Source organism: Centroberyx gerrardi, chromosome 19 (assembly GCF_048128805.1).
Source record: "Centroberyx gerrardi isolate f3 chromosome 19, fCenGer3.hap1.cur.20231027, whole genome shotgun sequence".
Classification (NCBI taxonomy): Eukaryota; Metazoa; Chordata; class Actinopteri; order Beryciformes; family Berycidae; genus Centroberyx; species Centroberyx gerrardi.
Window position 1 is genome coordinate 13,820,294 of NC_136015.1, and position 19,809 is coordinate 13,840,102.

The window sequence follows — 19,809 nt, forward strand, 5'->3', positions numbered from 1 at the left end:
TCATACATCACATCATGATTTCCTGCATGCTTCTTCCCCTTCGCCACCAACGTTCAAGTGATTCAAAATATATATATTTACTATATAACTCAGTACCTAATATAAACAAACGTATACAGGTATCGATGTCCACTTAGGTCCTTATAACGTCAATTACAAGTACTGCCGGTAGTTCTACAAAATGGTATGTGTGTGTGTGTGTGCATTAAATAAAATAAAAGCTTAAAAACAATGGCAAAGCATACCTGATAGTCGCCGTAGCACAACAGTGTTCTATAGTTTAAGCTGATTACATATATATAACTGAGTCAGTTTAAGCCTTATGATTATAAACATCATATATAGCCTGTAGGTCCAGTATTTTGCGACAAGCATTACAGCACCAAACGTTTTTGTCATTTGGCAAAATTCAAGCTTTAAGTGAAAGTCAAATGCTTTTTTTTTTATAATAAAGTGTTACTGTGACGCCGTGATTTGTATAAAGCTAGCAATAACATTTTCCCCTTGTACTTTCGCTTTTTTTTTTTTTAATTCATCTTTTTTCCCCCGCTTAAAAAAGCCTCACGCTGTCCTTTTTAAGCGTTTTCAGTAGTTTTTTATTTCCTGCGAAATCTTGGTGTGCGGTCTGCTTGGCACAATAGCACAGCCCTCTTAAATTAATCATAAATATGGCTGTGATACATTAGAGTCACAAAACAGATTTTTTGGTTCCAAGATTTGTGCAGGGAAAGAAAGAAATAGAAAAGAATAATAATATAATAATATTTAGCGCATCTAAACAAGATGATCTACAGAGCAAGTTAAAATCTTCCTGTCGGCAAATAATGCTCTTTCTTCCACGTACTTCTACACGCACCAAGCAATATACTTTCAGATTGAGCAGAAAGCAAGTCATTACTGTGCCTCTGCTTGCAGACAAAAACAACAGAAATAAAAATTATAGCATTTAATAAGACCATAATAACCTCTCTTCATAAATTAAATAATTAACATTTCTTTCTTTTTTTTTTTTTAGATGATTGGCCTACCCTAACTCAAACACTCTGTACATCGCCCAGCCCCAGCCCTCCCACGAAAAAAGGAAAAAAAAATACATCACCAAAAACCTGATTTTTCATATTACTCGTCTTTAGAATCTTTCTCTAGTGGGCACTGGGCCCAGAGTCGGACACATTTTAACAATAATAAAATCTGTACATCTTGGAGTCCCCACTCTACCAAAGCTTTTTTATTCATCTCTCTTTGTCGTATACTTGCACGTTTAAGTAACCTCAAGGTTTGATAGCACTTTGGAGTTGATTGTTTACCAGCTAGGTTTTTATACATATATATTAAACATTAACTTATTTTATTTCGTTTTGTTTCTTAAGCTTGCTAAAATTTTAGTCCTCTTCCAGGGCGGCACCAGTGTCGCCCTCACCCCAGTTTGATTGGTCGTTGTCGGCAGGCTCGTCCCCCTCCAGGTCCTCCCCCTCCTCCCCCTCGAAGTCGTCGTCGCGGGGGAACTCCATGCCCTCCATGGCCTCCAGTCCCTCCTGGGTGGCCTGGTGTGAGTCGGCGCAGTCCACGCACACACCGTAGCGCCGCGAGCCGTGGCGGATGCCGACACTGGCTGCTAGCATGAAGATCTTCTTGCACACCATGCACTTGTACTTTTTGTCCTTCTTGTGCACCTGCGAGAGGGATGGGGAGAGGGGAGGAGAGGGTGGAGGAGACGGGGTGAGTCGGGTCGTTAGCAGTCAAGTTGGGATGTCCTGGCACCAGCATTGGTCTCAGGTATTGGGTCAATATGAGGCAAAAACTATTGGAGATGCTCTCAGATACTAGAGCCGTGTTTAATAAGTGAGAAATCACAGCAAAACACCTGGATCTTTTTCCATACACAGGTGAAAAAGATCTCTCAATGACGCCTTAATCACTTTGTCCATTGAAAAAAAACAAAACGTATGGTCTATGCCTATACAGTTCAATAAAAGAAACAGACTGCATTAGTAATGTCTATAGAACAATACTTATTAGTACTCTGAATCTGTCAGCAGTGAAAAGATGCACCATGCCTCTCTAGTCTTAACATCAGGGATACAGGGGGATCGTCTCACAACACCAGCTACTTTGGACCACTTTGCGAGAGACCCTGAGACACTCCCTGCATTGAGTGATACATATCACAGCCAAGAAATTCTACTTTTAAAAACATCCTGCTGCACTCACTCCCTGGAGAGAAAAAAACTCACAGACACACAACATGAGGTGGACTGAAGCGATACGAGGGTGGCCAAGACGTTGCAGTGTTTGGCAGAAGATGGGGGATGCACGTCACGTGGCGGTCCAAGAGAGGAGCGAATCCTCTAGAGAGGGTGAGAGGGGCCATTCATTGTGTGTGTGTGTGTGTGTGCATTGTGTGGACTCACCAGGGAATGTCTCTTGACGTGCTCGCGGCGGGTGAACAGCTTGCCGCAGATGTCGCAGCTGAAGGAACGCACGCCCGAGTGGATGATCAGGTGCCTCTTGAGCGTGCGCCGGTGCTTGGCTATGTAGTTACAGTGGGGACACTTGAGCTTATTGAGGGCTAGGTCTGACGACTCGCCTGGGTGGGGGAGAGACACAAAACACAAACAGATGCAGAGACAGGTTAGCAAGAGACGCATTCGGTAACAACTCTTATTGTCTATGCTAATCTCTTCCAGTGTTCTCATTTTTTGCCCTCCATTGAGAAAAAATACAAATCATGGTTGTTTCTTTAATTTGCCTAGAAGTGAAATTTGCATGACTAGACTAGAAGTGACTGCAAATAAACAAACTTTTGAAGACAGAATGATCATTAAAGCCTTCTTTGCATCTGAAAATCCTCCTGTGGTAATGTGTGTATGTCATCTGAATGGTGAGAGACAGGGGTGTGTCAGGGACAAATATCATGTTCACTGAATCACTGATGTAAGATGGGGTAACCATTATAATGAATAGACAACACACTCTCTGGTGTATCACGGTAAGCTCCTTTAGGACAAGATTGCTACAGAACTTTGGTAAATTGACTGTTAGAGGATTATTTCATGTATGGAGAGCCAGTTAGAGTTTAGATGCAGCAGATTACAGTGGCAGCCATATCAACTTCACAATCCTGCTCTGTGACTGTTGCTAAGTAACTGGTGATTTCTCTGCCAGCTGAACTTTATAATGTTGGAGATCTCACAATGGCAATGTTGTGGTGGATACCAATTCATATTAACAGCTAATGCAAGGCAGCAACATGGATAATGCATAATGGCCAAACTCATGTTCTTTAGTATAGGAAACTCAAGAGAATGTCAAATGCAACTCCTAATGAAATAGTCAGTTAAGGAGAGATTTGCAATGGTAACAAATCAGCAATGTCCCCTGTACTTTACTGGTGCTTATTTCAATAATAACCATTTGCTATCAAAAGTTCTATGGCTGCGATTTGCTAAGACTGTTGATTTTAATGGGAATGCCTTCTCCTGCCATTCTAATGATGTGGGGGCACCACATCCAATTTAATGATTTGCCCTTGTTAAATAAAGAAACTGTGTCAAGTTGCATGGCAACAGCTACATACCTCCTTATGGGTAATAACCAAATGGGTCTAATGCAATTTCTTGCAAAACTGCAAAACTGTACATAGATCTGGATATGTTCAATAATGTATGCTTAGCAAATCTAAAACTTCATGGGGAGAAAAATCATAAAAAGTGATGCAAAGCCTTAGCTTACATTAACCTCATGTATCATCAATTTCCATCAGGCTTGGCTATGACACTGAACAACTGGAACATACAGTATCAATACAGTTATTTTTTTATAAATTTCATTATCTGAAAATAAGAAGAATCAAAGTGTCCTTGCACCAGTGCTTTGTCCATGAACCTCCTTGGATGTTTATGCTAACAAGCTACTGTGGACAGCTGGGCTTGCAAATAAATAAGCTATCTATTGATTTTGAATAGGCTCCAAAACATTGTGCTTGTCTTCACCGAGGAGAGAGCGGGGCAACAGGGCCTGGCCTTTTGTTTGAGCCAGGGAGCACACAACAGAGGCGTTGTCAGGGCAGGTTGCTAGGGGGGTGGAGGGTGGGGGAGTAGGTTGATGAGAAGCAGGTCACCTGTGTATTCCCTGAGTGTGTGTGTGTGAATGTTTAAGTGTGTGTTCTATACAGCAGAGCAGCACCTTGTGGAAGCATAACAAGCTGTTAATTTAGGGCGAGGTGCAGGATGAAATTAAATTTTTAATATATGTCGCCATACATACAACAGAGTAGACAGGAATAGATTATAGCCTTGAATAGGTAAAAACATCAGCCAAAACTAAACTCAAATATAATGGAAAAAAGAGGAATGCTTGATTTTTCTCTTTGCAAAAATGGATATTTCCCATCTTTGAATCTTCTCACATTTTTCATTATGCTTTTCAAAATTTAGAATTACAGATGATGTAATCTTTGAGAATTGTTTATTCCTCTCTTGCAGCGATACTGATCCCTCTCTGTGTAAACATATGCAACCCTGCTGGCCTGGGAGTAAATCCAACTAGAACCCTCTCGCCTGCGTCTCCCTCAGTCTTTTTCCCATTAACGGAGTAATATTTAAGACTGGACTACCAACACTCATTTGAAAAGACACCTATTTGAAAAAGGTTTCAAGATTTACTGTGCTGGTTAGTAGTCTAGAGAGTGAGGCATCTTACCATTCTCCCAGGACTCTCCTTGCTGCGAGTCTTGGATGAGGCTATACTGGATCTGATTGGCCAGCTCTGGGAAAAGGGGAGGGGACAGAGAGGGAGAGGGAGAAAGAGAGAGATGAGAGGTGGTTGAGAGCCTGGGGGGTGCACACCTCACAACGCCTTGTGTACATAACCACCCACCCCCCACGCGAAACAATGGAAGAGTCTCAGTTAACAAAATAGGCAAACACACACACACACGTCGGCCCCAACTATATGTAAAGTACGTGCTCCCCAGGCAAGAGCCTACAGTATTCAGTCAGTAGGCCAATGGGCAGTCTAACTTGGGCTCCGGCAAGGAGGGGGTTAATGAGAGAATGACAGAGTCAAGCCCTCACACCGGCTCAGATTACACTCAGCTTTTGTGAGCACCTGTGTGTGTGTGTGTGTGTGTGTGTGTATGCATGTGTATGGGTGCATGTCCGGTTCCTCCAGCCTCAGCGTTTAGAGCCCATTAAAGACACGCCCCTGTGTGTGTGTGTGTGTGTGTGTGTGTGTGTGTGTGTGTCTCCATTCTCCCTGGGTCAATATTTGGAATGGTGAGGACAGCCCCAGTGCATTAGAGTGGATTAGGGAGGGAAGGGACTGCCCCTGGCGGCTTTGCACCTCGCCGGGATGCAGGGGGGGGGGGGGGGGGTTATTGTGCGTGGGTGTGTGCTCGTGTGCACGCTGCAAGAGAAAGACTAGTGTGTATGCAAATGCACTTCACCTGCTTTGTGTGTCTGTGTGTAGCAGCCCGCCCTTTTAAACAATCCAACGGTCTTGTTTGGAGAAGACCCAAGAATTTATTGGCCACGAGTCCTGGCTGAGGGCTTTGCGTGGTAAGAGCAGACAGCAATGGCAAGGCACTTAGAGCCTTAAAGCCACCCTTCACTTTCAACAGTTTTCATTTTCCACAACACTCGCCTTACTATGACTCCAGGAGCCGTCAACTTCCAACATCAGCTGCCTCCACAATCTCTGTTTAGGCTTTTTTGCTGCCTTTTTTTTTTATTAGATAGTTCACTGGCTTAAGACTACTGAGCTACCAGGACGCCCCACTGACTCTTTTAAACAATAATTGTTAAAGTTAAAGTTAAGTGAGATATCCACCATTTGGCAAAAGTGACACCTACAATTCAAAATGATTACTGACATGAAAGTAAAACTCACTAGGGAATAAAATTCAAGCTATTTTAAGATCTTTTGTTTATAAAATTAACATGTTTGAGTATCTTTGAGAAAGCATCTGATTACTTTTTATTAATAGTTTCTAATCTTTTCAAAGGAAGGATCCATCAACTTCAGGCAACCTCTCTTTAAGAATAGACTTCATGCGTTTTGGCGGGAAAACAAGTAATTACACTGCACAAAATTACTTTTTGAAAAAGACGACAAAGAACACCACCATCTTGGCCACTGTGTTTCCATCCTAGAAGCGTGACCACACAGATCAACTGAGGCAAAACGAAAGCCCAGTGAGTGACATCACTGCGGGAAACTGGGACAGCCAATATTGGTGGATGACTGTTCATAGGGATATGCATGGCAATTACAACAAATGGAGCAGCAGGGTGGCCTAGTGTTACAGAGACTGTCTCATAACCGAATGGTGACCGGTTCAATCCCAAAAACCACCGCGTGCCCAGTCGTAGAGCTCATGAGCAAGATGGTCACCCCCTACCTGCTCACTCACTGTGAGTCGTCAGATGATCCCTAAAATGTAAATGTTATGCCGAAGTGAAACATTGCTTTGCAGGACAAAAACAAAATTCCACCCTAAAGAGAATTCGCACATTTATAAATAGTGTCTCCCGTAGGTTCTTAGGTTATTTTATAAGGTGGTTAATATATACATACTCATGCAGAAGAAAAGACTGTGTATATGCAAGACAAGAAGTGATTTAAATACGTCACTTTGGGAAAAGTCTATTTTTGGTGAGCCTATCTAACTGTGGTGGGCTACCACAAATAAATCTGTGTATGGGAAACACTGACAAATATTTACCCTATGACTTTTGATGAAATCATAGATTTGAGTATTGGCTCTTCAATTCCTAGCACAGAGACTTGATGTTCACAAATCTACTCAACTATTAACATACATGTGGATTCTGTTTTTGGGATGAATTTTCTGTTGAACACACAACTATAATATAGTAGTAAACAGCTGCCTAAACGTGGGGATTGGAAACCTTTTACTGTGACTAACAGCCCAGTTGAAATCTTAACCATATCTTTATTTGGAAAAGTAGTGTACATTAAATACAGACATAGAGCTAAACAACAAAGATACATGAAGAGAAGCAGGTTGGAGAGTTAGCTCACATGCACACAAACTCACTCTTAAGTGAGCGTCTCTCTAGGCTATTACAACACCCTGGATCACTTCAAGCGCACATTAAAAAGAGCCCTAGGAGGAGTTGCAGGCACTAAGAGCATTGGAGCGCATTTAGGGAGGCCTGGGGGAAGAATGTTTCCCCTGCTTTCTTCATTATCCTGCATTAGGAAGGGCTTCTCTCTCTCGCTCTCTCTCTCACACACACACACACACAATGTTGTTCTCTCTCTCTCTCACTCTCTCCACACAATTTCTGCCTCACACATCCCCTCCCCCCATCCATACCACTCCACTTAATATGTGATATCATTATGGTTACGTAGAGTGCCACGCTTAATGGGGCCAACAGAAGCAGAAGGCTGAAGCTGAGAGAGGAGATTACCAAGGGTGGTACTGTATGGGGATAGGATGGATGGAGCAAGGGATAGACGGAGAGAGAAAAAGAGGGAGGGAGGAAAGGATACACAGAAAGAGAGAAGATGGGGTTGGAGAGAATAAGTTGTATCAAGCAAGATATAAAGGATGGGGGAATTGATTGAATTATGAGTGAGAACCACTGTGAGAATTAAATTGATAGATGCATTGACCAAGGGGGGGGGGGCAGCAAGCTAGCTAACAATGCTAATTGACATAACTGCCCGCTGTGTCTCCAACTAGCAGTAGCTCCAGGCTAAGCTGTAGCTAGGGGATGTAGCTCGAAAGCAGCAGAGAGACATTGAGAAGGGCAGAGAACAGAGGAGATCCGAGTCCCTCACATGGTCTGCTATTGCTAAAATCCCACTTTTGGGCCAAAGAAGCCAAGCCAGGGCTAATTCATTATTTACATCACTGCATTTACTAAAAGAATAACATTTCTGTGATTCTTTTAGTATCTTCTTGCTTTTAGTATCTTCTTGCCAACAGAGATGACATGTCATTGAAGGCAGTCGCATAAAAAGTTACTACAATCAGCTCTGTGTGACAGATAGGCTTCCTTGGCCATGACCATGTTAAGCTTAATGCACTTCAACCAGGTAGATAAAGACTGCAATCATTTGGGGCTGCTGTCCAATCACAGCGACATGTGTGGCCAAGCCTTCCTGAGCCTTTTCTTTGTACACAATGGCAAAAGCATAATGTTGACAATTGAATGCTACATTAGGGGAAGGGTACAAAATCCAATAACATCAGTTGAGGAGGCTGCCATCTTTTTTGCATCTGGTTCACTGCCCCTGCTGTACAAAAACTGCCTAAGAGTTGATGGGACTTTATGGAGCTTTTAAGACATCAGGTATGAAAATATGTATGGCATTATCAGTAACATGTAGAGCTATTACATTCCCTGCTTGTCTAGAACATATAATGTTACAAAGACTTTGCAAACACCCTCTTGCACAAAGAGGAGCCTGTGTATTTTGCTTCAAGAGAATATGCAGTTTGAATTATGGGGATATGGAAGCAGTAAGGTCATTGTGAAATTGTATGTAAAGAAAGGGAGAGGAGTAGGGGATGAGTCTGTGTTAAAGGTGTGAATGTCTGTCTTACCAGCGTTTTCAGAGAGGTAGGAAAAGTCCTCTCTGGGGTAGGAGGCCGAGGGCTGGATGAACATGCCCTCGTCGAAACCCTCTTCTGGCTCTGGTGGGATGTTGTAGACAAAACGCCGTGTGGTGGTCTGTTTTTTCCTCCGCCCGCTTCCAGCTGCCGCATCCGGTGCCTCTCGTTTTATTGCTGCCGGTGCTGCTGCAGCGCCACCGGTGGCTGGCTCGTTCCAGACGAATACTTGCCCCGGGCCACTTGACCCCCGTACTTCGTTGGCCTCTGCCGAATCAGACAAGTTGTCGTTGTGGTGAGTCCAGGTGCCAGGGGCTCGGGAGGCCCCCAGGGCACAGCCCTCACCCCCACCCACCGACACCTCCACGTCGCTGGCTTCCTCCTTCACCCTGCCCCCTTCCTCATCTTCCTCCATTGCATCCTTTCCTTGGTTGCTGCTGGCCTTGATTGACAGCTTTGACAGGATGCTGGTGGCCCAGAAGTTGCTCGGCTTCCGCTCCGGCCCTCTGTGTCCCTCTTTGGCCACTGTCCGCCTCTTGTTGTAGTCCACCACCACCGAATCAGGAGCCTCCTGCTTGATGCTGATATTCAGAGCATCCTTGATGAATGCCCGGCACGAGTGTACCACCTCCGTCATCTGGAGGTAACTGGCGACCGACATCACTTCGATGGCATTTTGGCTGGTCAGCAGCAGGTTCCCGGAGTAGAGGAAGTCAAGGATTACTGAGAAGCCCTGGATGGCGGCTACGTCCAGGTGCGTGACCGTGGTCTGGTCTTGGGCCTCGCTCTTGGTCAGACAGTAGAGGGTCTTGAAGTAGCGGCTACCCGCAACCAGGATGTTCTTGTGTGCGCGGAACACCTGGCCGGAGACTACTATGTTGACGTCGCAGAGGATGCCACCTTTGCGTTGCTTGTCCAACTCTTGGAGGAGCTGGTAACAGTAGGAGTTCTCATTGGGCTTGTTGCGGTAGTCTTCCTCAGAGGGGATAGTGGAGGGGCTGGTGTTGTCTGAGGCCCTCTCCATCTCCTTTTAGATGGAAGGGAGAGAGAAAGAGAGAAAGAAAGAAATTAAGTTATTGTAGAAGATGTGTGCACTCACATAGGCAATTGGCAGTTGGCACATATACTCACAGACTCAAATAATTTCCCTTCCTCTAATCACTCTCTCCCTCAACACACACACACACACACACACACACACAGCCAAGGGGTGCACACTGTGACACCGGTGCACCTGCCCTGGGGGTGGAAACAGGTCTGACTGGCTTCTGTTATAGGGGAGGTGAAAAAGAGGCAACGACAAGGTCTATTACTATTTGGTCCGATTGTATTACATAGACCTATAATGAATTTGTCTGCTCTACTACACTCAAAAACTCCACAATTCCTAAAACTCAATTGCTTTCTACATTTTTAGATTAGACTATGGCTCTTTTTCCCCTTATGGGACAGATGACAAAGAAACACTGAAAACAGGTTTACAAAGTGCGAAAAATTTTCCTCACCCTTGCAGTCGCACCTTAAAAAGGAAAATTCCACCCTCTGACACTTTTACACTGTTGGATATCATCAATCCGTGATGTTCAGTGCATTCCATGAGTTATTTTGTGATGAAATGTTATTTGGTGTACCCACTTTCCCTCACCCTGCCTCGTTTACTTCTATTTCAGTTAGTAATTTCCTACATTTCCCAGTATGCCTTTCGACAGCCCACAGAGAACGTGTCTAAACTTGTTGCATTCAGTATGTGGGTGGAGAGAGAAATATACCCATGGTGGAGCGAGAGCTTTTCCACTTGATAAAAAGTGAGAGTAATGCCCCTTACTCAAAACACAACATGTCATGTGGCTGCTTTGCATTCTGTTCTATTGAAGCTACTCTCGGTGGAGAAACTGGTATCTCTGCCTTCGATGGATACGATGGATTTCTCACTTTATGATTGTGCAAAATGGTGAGTTTAGAAAGAAGCTCTTGCCCTAACCCCAAAAACTAATGTTTACCACTGATGTTTTAGACATCAGAATTTTTTTCTGCCACCAAGCTCTATTGTAGTTGTGCTGCAAAAATCTCAACATGACATCACGTTATCTACGTTGGGCCAGTTATCCAAGGGAATAAGAAAAATACACCACCAAATAAGATGGATGAAATGCAAGGTACATTGCCAGTAGGTATTTTTTAACAGTGTTAAAAGTATTTTAGGGTGGATTTTTCCTTTAAGGCTACAGTAAGGTGTTCGTTTAATCCATTTGCCAAGAGCATACTTACTCTTCCTGCCAAAGAACTGGCCTGTAGTTAGTTACACTACAGAAAATGTGTCTGTTCACGTTTAACTTTTAAAAGAGTTCTAGTCAAAGACACATCATTTTTTTCCCCCCGGTGAATGAATCCGCTTTCAACTCTAGCTTTGGTCATCACCTCCAGAGACAGCAGGCCAAAGCTAGATTTGAAAGCATATTTGTAAGATTCAAAACACATTTGGCTTCCTTTTAGTATAATGATATCTCTCTTCAACTAAAACTCTCTTGGAAACTACAGACGTAAAAGGGCCATAATCAGACCTGGAGGAGGGATGACAAATGTCCAAAGCACTTGGAGGCTACCTAACTCTAGGATGGGAGGGGAACTGGCAGAAGCCTTCTTCTACCCTGCAACAGCCCTGCTCCACCTCCCTGGCTCCCCCCTAGCAGGGCACAGGGCCAGCCTGGTACGGAGCAGAGGAGAGGGGGAGTACCCACCCACACACACACACAAATACATGACACCACACATAAACACACATGGATTGGGTGGATACATGTGTGTGCATGCACACAAACATGACACACACATGCATGTACACCCTGAATGTGTACAAGTTTATATTATAGTTTAACACACACACACTCTCTCTGTGGCATACATCACTGCCTCATTTTAGAATTGCACAGCAGATGTCCTAATCCAGAATAATTCACATTGCTCGAGCTCTGCATTTTTGCCCCCTCCCACCATCTCTCTCGCGCACATGCGCATGTAAACACACACACACACACACAGAACCCAAGCTGCCTACACATACACACAGCTGGGGTTTCAGCTTGAGTAATTCAGATTAAATCCATTTCTCTGAGGTCCCCACCCAGCCCCCACCCCTACTCTCGCCACACTGCAGCTCTTGTCCAGGGCAACCCGGGCACACAGGATAGTATAGGGGGGCTTATCATCCTCTGCCACAGCTGGAGGGGGAGAGACAGAGAGATGGGATGGGATGAGATGAGAGAGAGAGAGAGAGAGAGAGATGGAGAGGGGGGGGGAAAGTAGATGAGAGAGATGCAGGCTAGGAGGAAAACAAGGACAGAACAGGATGGGTGACAAGAGAGCAGTTACTAAGGGGGGTGATTAAGGAGAAACAGGGAGGAGAGAAAGAAATAGGGGTGACAGAGGGAGTGGCACAGGAGTGCAAGAGAGATAAATTATGATGGAGAGACGCTGGAGCATAAAGAGAGAAAAGCTTGATAACACACACACACACACACACACACACACAAAGAGAAAGCGAGAGCAAGAGGGCGAGATAGAGAGATAGAGAGAGAGAGACAGAGATAGAGAGAGACCTTGAGCTTCGCGAAAAAGGGCGGAGGAGAAAATGTGGAGCAGAGGGAGACGGAGAGGGAGAGAAGGAGTTGGGTCACCCCATTTTAGCCTCCACAATAGCCTGTGTTCTCCCCGAGGCTCATTGTCCACTCACTGTGGGTCTTTGTAAAGGGCTCTGCACTCACTCTCTTATTACACAGCAGCTCCCACTTAAAACCATAGAAAGGGCCAGGCTGCACTCGCTAGCATGTGGGTGGGTCTGAGAGGATGGGGAGAGGGAGAAAAATTATGCCATGATCTACACATCAAAGCCTCTGGAAGGGTATGGTCATCATGTTCGGTAATGTGGTGGGATGTATTGGTGGTGGTGGGTGGGTGGGGGCGGAGGTGGATGTCGAAACCAGAACAGTTGGAGCTGCTTCCTGGTAGGATTGTCAGTGGAACAAGGTTGTACGTGATTTTCTTTGCTTTGTCTTGTCTATTCTCTTCTTCCTTTCAACTGGATAGGTTTAAAGTCCAATTTCCTGGGCTAACCTGAGGTTGGAGACAAAGCACATGGCTCAGTCTTTTCCTAGTTTATAATGTCAACCAAGTATACTCGGCTTCCCTGACAGAAAGCTATTAATAAGGCTACAAGTTGCAACTACCTTCACCTATACACATCCATACTCAGAATAGGTTCAGTGATTAACGGAAAAACATAACAGAAAGACAACCAATTCCAAATGTCAAAGATAAAGGTGCGTCCACAGACTCCTAGTACCTGGCAATTTGTGTACCAGTTTTTATCGTTGCGACTAACTAGCCAATAGAGTATGAGGGTTAACATCAATGAATTTGCCCACCGTCCCCCCATGATTGCCCACAGCTTTTATCCATTACACATTGCGAGGCAATGGGCCAGGGAGGTAAGGCTTTGCCTGGCAGTTATGATGTGAGCCGTGTGTATGTGTGCACGCATTGGAGTCAGGCTAGGACAGCTTGGTACTGGATAAGTTGCTCCATACTGGCTTCATCAGCAGCATCATCCTTTCTCCAGATGTGCCACGTGTTAGCAGGGAGCTGAGAGAACCAGCAGACCAACACTGCACAGCAGATGCTGCAGGCAAAACCAGGCTGAGCTCAGGCTGCGGAAGCCAAGAGACAATATGGGGACAATATCAACCTCCACAGTCATGACGTGGCTAGGTTTTATTTGAGCCAGAGATGGCAGGGGAGAAAGAATGAAAGACAGAGAGAGAGCGCGAGAGAATCTGGAGAAGAAGAATTCTTTGATCTAGGTCAAACGTGGATGCTTCAAAATCTGCAGTGAAAGGCCAATGAGAGCTGATTTACAGATGGATTAAATAAACCGGGGTGGCCATAAATTCAGGCTTTTTGAAGCATTAACCACGCAGTCAAGATAAGCTGCATCTTGGAGAAGAGAGCCTTTTAAAAAACCCAAACAAACCACACAGCCCCAGGGCCAACAGATTCATGACGGACACACAGACACACCTCGAGCAGAGATCATGTGATGTAACACTGTCCCCACACAACATAATGACACACTGGGACCAGTTTCTGTTTACCTTTTACCCACACATGTACACCTCCCTCCCCGCTCTCCTCTACCCCCCACCTACCATCCCATCCAGTCCCATGACCAGCCCAGCCCTGAGGCCATCTCCATCCATCCCTCCCTCCATCTATCCTTCCCTCAATCCCCCTCACCCAACCCGTCTGTCCCCAGATGCTAGAACAATACGGCAGTGTGCGTTTGGCCCAAGGTGTGGGAGGGCTGCACTGAGTGTCTCCCGGCCTCCTAACAATGCTTTGACAGACGACGGAGGGAGGAAAAAAAGAGAGGGGAGGGCAGAGTCACTGACGGATTCCACGAGAAGAATTCTCCCTCTGGCCCCCAAACCAACTCCACCCCCACCCCGTCCTACCGACCTGTGGCCCCCAATAAACATCCCATCTATCTGGCAGACATCAGACAGCAATGGGTGGGGCCCTTTCCCCATTCTAGGAGACTCGCTCCTAACAGTTGTGTGTGGTGTTTTAGTCTTCGCTGGAATTAGGGGGTGAAAATGTCTCCTATAGGTCGCAGATACTGATCTAGGAGAATTAGTGGTCTACTTTTTCTTCATCTTAACCTTTTACTAGTTTGTGACATAAAGGGGAAAAAAAGACTGAGCACAAGACAGTGTCTAGAGAATTAAGGACAACGGCCCCTTCTCCGAGGAGACCCACATTTACCACAGCTGCCCTGGTGTGCCCAGCCTGCTAGGGCTAATCGAGTTAGCTTTAACCAATGCAGCTGGGGCCTGACTAATGTCAGGAATGGGTGAATAGAACAAGACGTTGCCTCGTCCACCATAATTCCCCTTTAATGTACTGCTACACAATGCAGCCTAGTTGAACATACACTGCCGCTTATTATTCTGCCAGCAGCACTATAGCCTTCATATGGGGGACAATACACCCAGGGGATAAGGCGATAACTTTGCATTGAACTTTGACCATAACTGAAAAACTGGACCTTGGAAGAAAAAAAAAGTAAAAAAGAAAAAATACGTTAAACTAGGGAAAGTCAAAACAGAGTACCGGTATTAAAGTAGCCTCAAATTTAATTAAATCACTATCAGAATGAAATCATGTCCAATAAAGCAGCACTGTACTTTATCTCTCCAGCTCTATCCAACATGAGGAAGCGGCAGGATAACCTCTCAATCCAGTGCCTGGGGTCCTTGTTGCTAGGGAGTAACCGCACCAAGCCCCTAATCCCCTCCTACTGCTCTCCTTACCAATTAGAGATGTGCACAAGTTAGTGGATCACTTTAAGTCATTCTGATTAGTGATTGCGTGTGCAAAGGAAGGAACTAAATGTGGTAGTGCAATCCTCTTCACTTACAAATTAGAGTCAAATAGCGCCCCGCTCTTAATTCCCCTGACAGCTTGAATCAAAATCAGGGTATGAGGTGGGATGTGTCAATTTATAGTAGTAAGGAGGGTTTTTTTTAATAAAGGACTGAAGGGAGGAACGCCCTTTGACACCGGATTGGTAGGGCAAATTTACAGTCCCTGTTTTTATGAGAGGTCACCCAAAGAGTACCTTAGAAATGTTGCTTACACTGCAATAAACACAATGAACCAATAAAAGGCTTTACCGTGCATGTCAATAGAGACAGCGTTCAGCAAATGTATAACTAGGCTGATTGTTTTGGATTAAAAGAATGCATTATTCCTATCCTGTTAATTACAGTTTCATTAACTCCAGGCTAGGGCTAACCTCAATCTTGATGATCTGTCAGTAGGACATATGGTTTCAGTCTTTTGCATATAGGGTGCGGCCTTAATCATAAGATACCTCTCAAAGCTATAACACTAGCACCCATTAATCTAGAAATATATGGATGACAGGGTCAGGTGATGCTGTGACATTATATTACTGAAATCTAATTCACTCATTCAAGCCTATTCAAACGTTTACATATGGGCTAGGCAAGCTGTCAGGCTCCAGGCAACATGATTTACTCCTCTCCCCTTGTCCAGCCTGGCAAGTGACACCATCTATGGATTTTGGGGAGTCATTCTAGCACAATGCCTCTAATTTAGCTCCCCAAAGGGAGGAGGAGGAAGAAACGCGCCAGAGGTCATCCGGGACTGCGAGCCAGCAAAATTGCATGAGAGGCCAAGAGGCGGGGGGTTGGGTAGGGGTGCGGTTCCCCAAAGGCTGCTAAGGGTCGAGCCCTTGCCATTGTGTGACCTCTAGCAAGCTAGCAATCAAGTCAGCTGCTGAGGCAACAAAAGGGTTTACTGAACAGTATGTAGTGTTTGGCGAGCTAGCTAATACACTACGCAAGCACTTCCCATTACTTAATAATATCCTTGAGGCAGTAAAAAAGAATATCAAGCTATCTGTGACATGTAATTAATCATTCATTCTGTGAAATAGCGTATGAGAGTTGCTAGCAGGTGTAGTGCGTCTAGTTTGACAGGTGAGTGAACAGGCACTCTGGTTTTTAACGTTAACTTGCCCTGAGAGATTCGTGTCACCCAGAGAGAGAAGTGGTTCAGTGTGTTTAGCTATTCAGTAACTCAGTTAGCTGACATTAGCCTAGCCAGGGGCTTTCCAACACCGTCACTGGCCAACTAACTCCGGCTAGGTAGCATAGCAGCAAGCAGCTAGTCAGCTAAGCTAGTTGGTAGCTCAGTTTAGCTGGCTACGCTAGCTAATTAGCCTACAAAAAGAGATTGTGAAGCTTAGGCAACAACCTATTTTCCCCTTCGTGAGGTTTTTAAAAGCTGCCGAAGCTGCCGTTGTAAGTGAAAACAAACATAACAAATAATGACATCTGGTAGAAAATGTTTGACAGGTAAGTTTAACGTTAGGTAGGTAAGCGAAGGCGTCAGCAAGCTTATGGACTTTAGCTACCTGCTTGGTGGGGTCATTTCTCCCGTGTTCAGAAGACAGGTGATGTCTCAGCAGCAAGGCCCGTTTATAGTTGCGACTGCCTTTGACAAGCTCGTCGCTGTTTTTAGTGGCAATGTTGTGACACCAAGAACATGACATGAGTCCCGTCTCTTGGCAAAATTTGAGCCATGGAAACTCCTGCAACCACGAAGCATGGAACAGTGAATGTTTCTGAAGCAGCGTTTGCGGTCTCATCTCGACCCCAGATTTCCTGGAGCCCGCTTCGCCTCTGTCGTCCTCGGATCCCGTCCCTCCGCTCCCCGAGTCCGGGCCGTCGGCACTGTTGGGACCGTCCCCCGCTGTCCAGCTATTCCCCTCTCTGGACCCGTCTTCCCCTTCCACCAAGCCGACACGATCTTCGCTGTCCCCGGCTGCCCAGCTGCCCCCTTCCGGGTCCTCTTCTTCCTCCGCCTCGGGTTCTGTGCTGTCGCTGACAGACCCAGCACCCTCCACACTCCTCTGCGATGGTCCTATTGCCCCCAGATCCCTGTCCTCTTCTTGATCCGGCCTGTTCCCGTTCAAATGTCGGTCTTGACAGGCCGGGGCCTCCCAGCTGTTACTGTTCCCCCCACCGATACCGCTGGAACCCGTTAACCCAGCTAATCCACCTCCTCGGAAAGCCAACGACCTGCGGTTTCTCTCTCCGGACATTTTTCTTAATATATCAGAATCTTCACTTTCCCAACAGTATCCCCACCGTAAAAAAAATATGTTTGTAAATCGAGTATGTTAAAATTCCGAAAGAGGTGGACCGTCGTCGTTTTTTCTCCGCTTTGGCCCTCCCGGTGAGAGTATGTAGGTTATGCGGAAATAAATAAAGGTTTTAAACGCATAATGAATTTCAGGGTTCTAGCTGCGTCCGCGCAGGCCCCGCAGAGGTCGAATGGCAACGACTTTCCTCCCCACAATGCACCTCGACCAGAGAAAGGGGGGGTTGGAGAGGGAGGGGGGGCTTTTAAAGGAAGATGGGGGTGCTGTTGATCAGCAAGGGGTCTTTTGTGTTTGAAGGCTGCACCCATTTTCCGCATGCTTTTCATCTTTTAGCTTTGCTTGTCTTCTCATAAATCCTTGCCTATGCGCCCCTCTTCAGCCCTCCTGCTAAGCGGGGTTACCATGATATCCTTATAGTATTCCTATAGGGATTTACAGTACTCAATAGTGAGTTGATAGTGACCTAGCGTACTTTGCTGTATTTTTAATCTTCTATATTACTACAATATGAATATAATATGCCTATAGGATTTTATATACGGTTTATTTGCCGTCATGCTTTATGCTATTCTTTTAAATGTTATTATAGGATTTCCATAGTTTGTTAGACGGACAACTTTTACCTTGACTGCTTTACATTCTTGATATAGCACAAGTACAACAAGTGGTCAGCAGAAGCATAACAAGGTGTAAGGTGTAACCGCAGGTGGAACGATGAACGTTTTACTGTTGATCTCATTTTTAACAGGCTTTTCACCCACACAATTAGGATACACGAACATTATTAGGCCGAGTGATATGAGATCAGACGTTAAGACTAATTGTTTCGTCCATGAGATTGAAATTTTTAATGGAAATCCCAAATAGCTTACTGCTTTACGACAAATGTATTAATTAATTTAAGGCTTAATATAAATTTCATATTCCACAGTGTATGAGCTTAATATAGTTTTCATCACCGTAATGGGAAATTATAGTTTATATTTGTTAAATCTAAGGATATATAATAACAGAATAAGTAGAACATAATAAAATACAATAAAACAATTTGAGGGAGACTTTTAATGCAATTTTATTTTCATTTGAATGTGAGATAGGCATCCCCTGTAGGCTAATAAACCTTTATAAATTCTATGTGTAGCCTACAGTAAAATTCCAACGTATGTAGTAACACCTATCTCAAGGCGGCGTTTCTGCTCCCCGTCATCAACAGTAGGTCCAGCAGGTGGCAGTCTTTCATGTGAACAATCTCTCTCTCTCTCTCTCTCTCTCTCTCTCTCTCTCTCTCTCTCTCTCTCTCTCTCTCTCTCTCTCTGTGTGTGTGTGTGTGTTTGTGCGCGCGCGTGTGTGATTAGTGACATAGTTGGGTGTCTAGTTTCAATGCTGTCCAATTAAGGGCTTTGCACACAGCGTGTGAACAAGGGCAGGATTTGACTCTGGTTTTGGTTACAATAGGGTGGGGGGTTGTAGGCTATATAGGCCCCCACTGCCATGTCTAAATGCCCAAGAGGGTAATAAGGCATGCTGCGTACAATTAGTGTGTCTGTTTATAACTCCGAGTATCTTCTGGACATTACAAATTCAGTGGAATAGACAAAATTATTTGTCACTACATGGGAATTGTTTGATGTCAAACTGGCAAACATTCACTAAGGTATGAAGCAAATGAGTTAGCACAGGAATGAAAGTGCAGGAATGAAACATGTTTTCTGGATTGCTAAATCCTATCACACAGTTCAGTAACATCATGAATGCCTTAGGAAGGGGTTTGGTTGATGACCAATAGGCTTCTAAATTCCCTAAACTTCCAGGGAATTTCCAAGTTCCAATATTTGTATTATAAACATTCATTTCAGACTGATTCCACCCATTTCAATCCAATCCAGAGGCTTGATTGGCATGAAATAGCCTACAATGTTTCCAAACCAAAACAAATCTAAACTGATTCAGTTAGCAACCATGACAATGTGACATTAACAACAATAAATGGTCCAATATCAAATCAGTCAATCAATAAATCAATGGATTAATTTTCTAGGGATAAAAAAAAAGCTGCATTCCAATTCCTGCAATTTTTTTCATTGTTAATGTCCCCCTGTCTGAAATTGTGGCAGGTTTAAACATGGTTTGCTGCAAGTGTGGCACACCCTTTTTTCTGCTAGAATATATTGTAGTTTTTCATTTGAGGAAAGGATTTCAAAATTATTACATATAATTTTGAATGTAAGAAGACAAGCTTCACTTCTCTTCTTACAATGCAAGTGCTGCTCTGTCACTTGTTTGCCTGTGACAGCCTGTTTCATGGCCATGATGTGTTCACTAATTTCTTCAGTTATTTTTTAAATCACCTTGTCATTAACAGAGATACACCCCATGTACATCCCATGTCAGACACACATATATATTTATATATAGTAACCTATATATCCTGAAATTTGAATTTAAACTCAATAAAATGACATTATATTAAATTAAA

The 19,809-nt window shown here is 44.4% G+C and overlaps 1 protein-coding gene across 2 annotated transcripts; it reads right to left on the minus strand.

Moving 5' to 3' along the window:
• Positions 1 to 1,198: 1,198 nt before the first annotated feature.
• zbtb10 (zinc finger and BTB domain containing 10) lies at positions 1,199 to 17,458 on the minus strand. Of its 2 annotated transcripts, none has more exons than XM_071901593.2 (5): positions 16,584 to 17,458; positions 8,582 to 9,614; positions 4,702 to 4,767; positions 2,412 to 2,587; positions 1,199 to 1,673 (listed from the first exon to the last, which is right to left on the minus strand). In XM_071901593.2, exons 1-5 carry the CDS (start codon positions 17,271 to 17,273, stop codon positions 1,383 to 1,385), a joined length of 2,256 nt encoding a protein of 751 aa, XP_071757694.1. In that variant the 5' UTR covers positions 17,274 to 17,458; the 3' UTR covers positions 1,199 to 1,382. The 2 variants fall into 2 exon arrangements, with proteins under 2 accessions (XP_071757694.1, XP_071757695.1); XM_071901594.2 differs by lacking the exon at positions 16,584 to 17,458 and adding an exon at positions 9,719 to 9,757.
• Positions 17,459 to 19,809: the final 2,351 nt, after the last annotated feature.

Bases quoted from the DNA above. Each gene is read 5' to 3' on its own strand.
- zbtb10 (XM_071901593.2), bottom strand. From the start codon at position 17,273: ATGTCCGGAGAGAGAAACCGCAGGTCGTTGGCTTTCCGAGGAGGTGGA. The intron at 9,615-16,583 runs GTAGCTAAAGTC...TCCATCTAAAAG, and splicing joins GAAATGACCCCACCAAGCAG to GAGATGGAGAGGGCCTCAGA. The intron at 1,674-2,411 runs GTGAGTCCACAC...TCCCTCTCGCAG, and splicing joins ACGTCAAGAGACATTCCCTG to GTGCACAAGAAGGACAAAAA.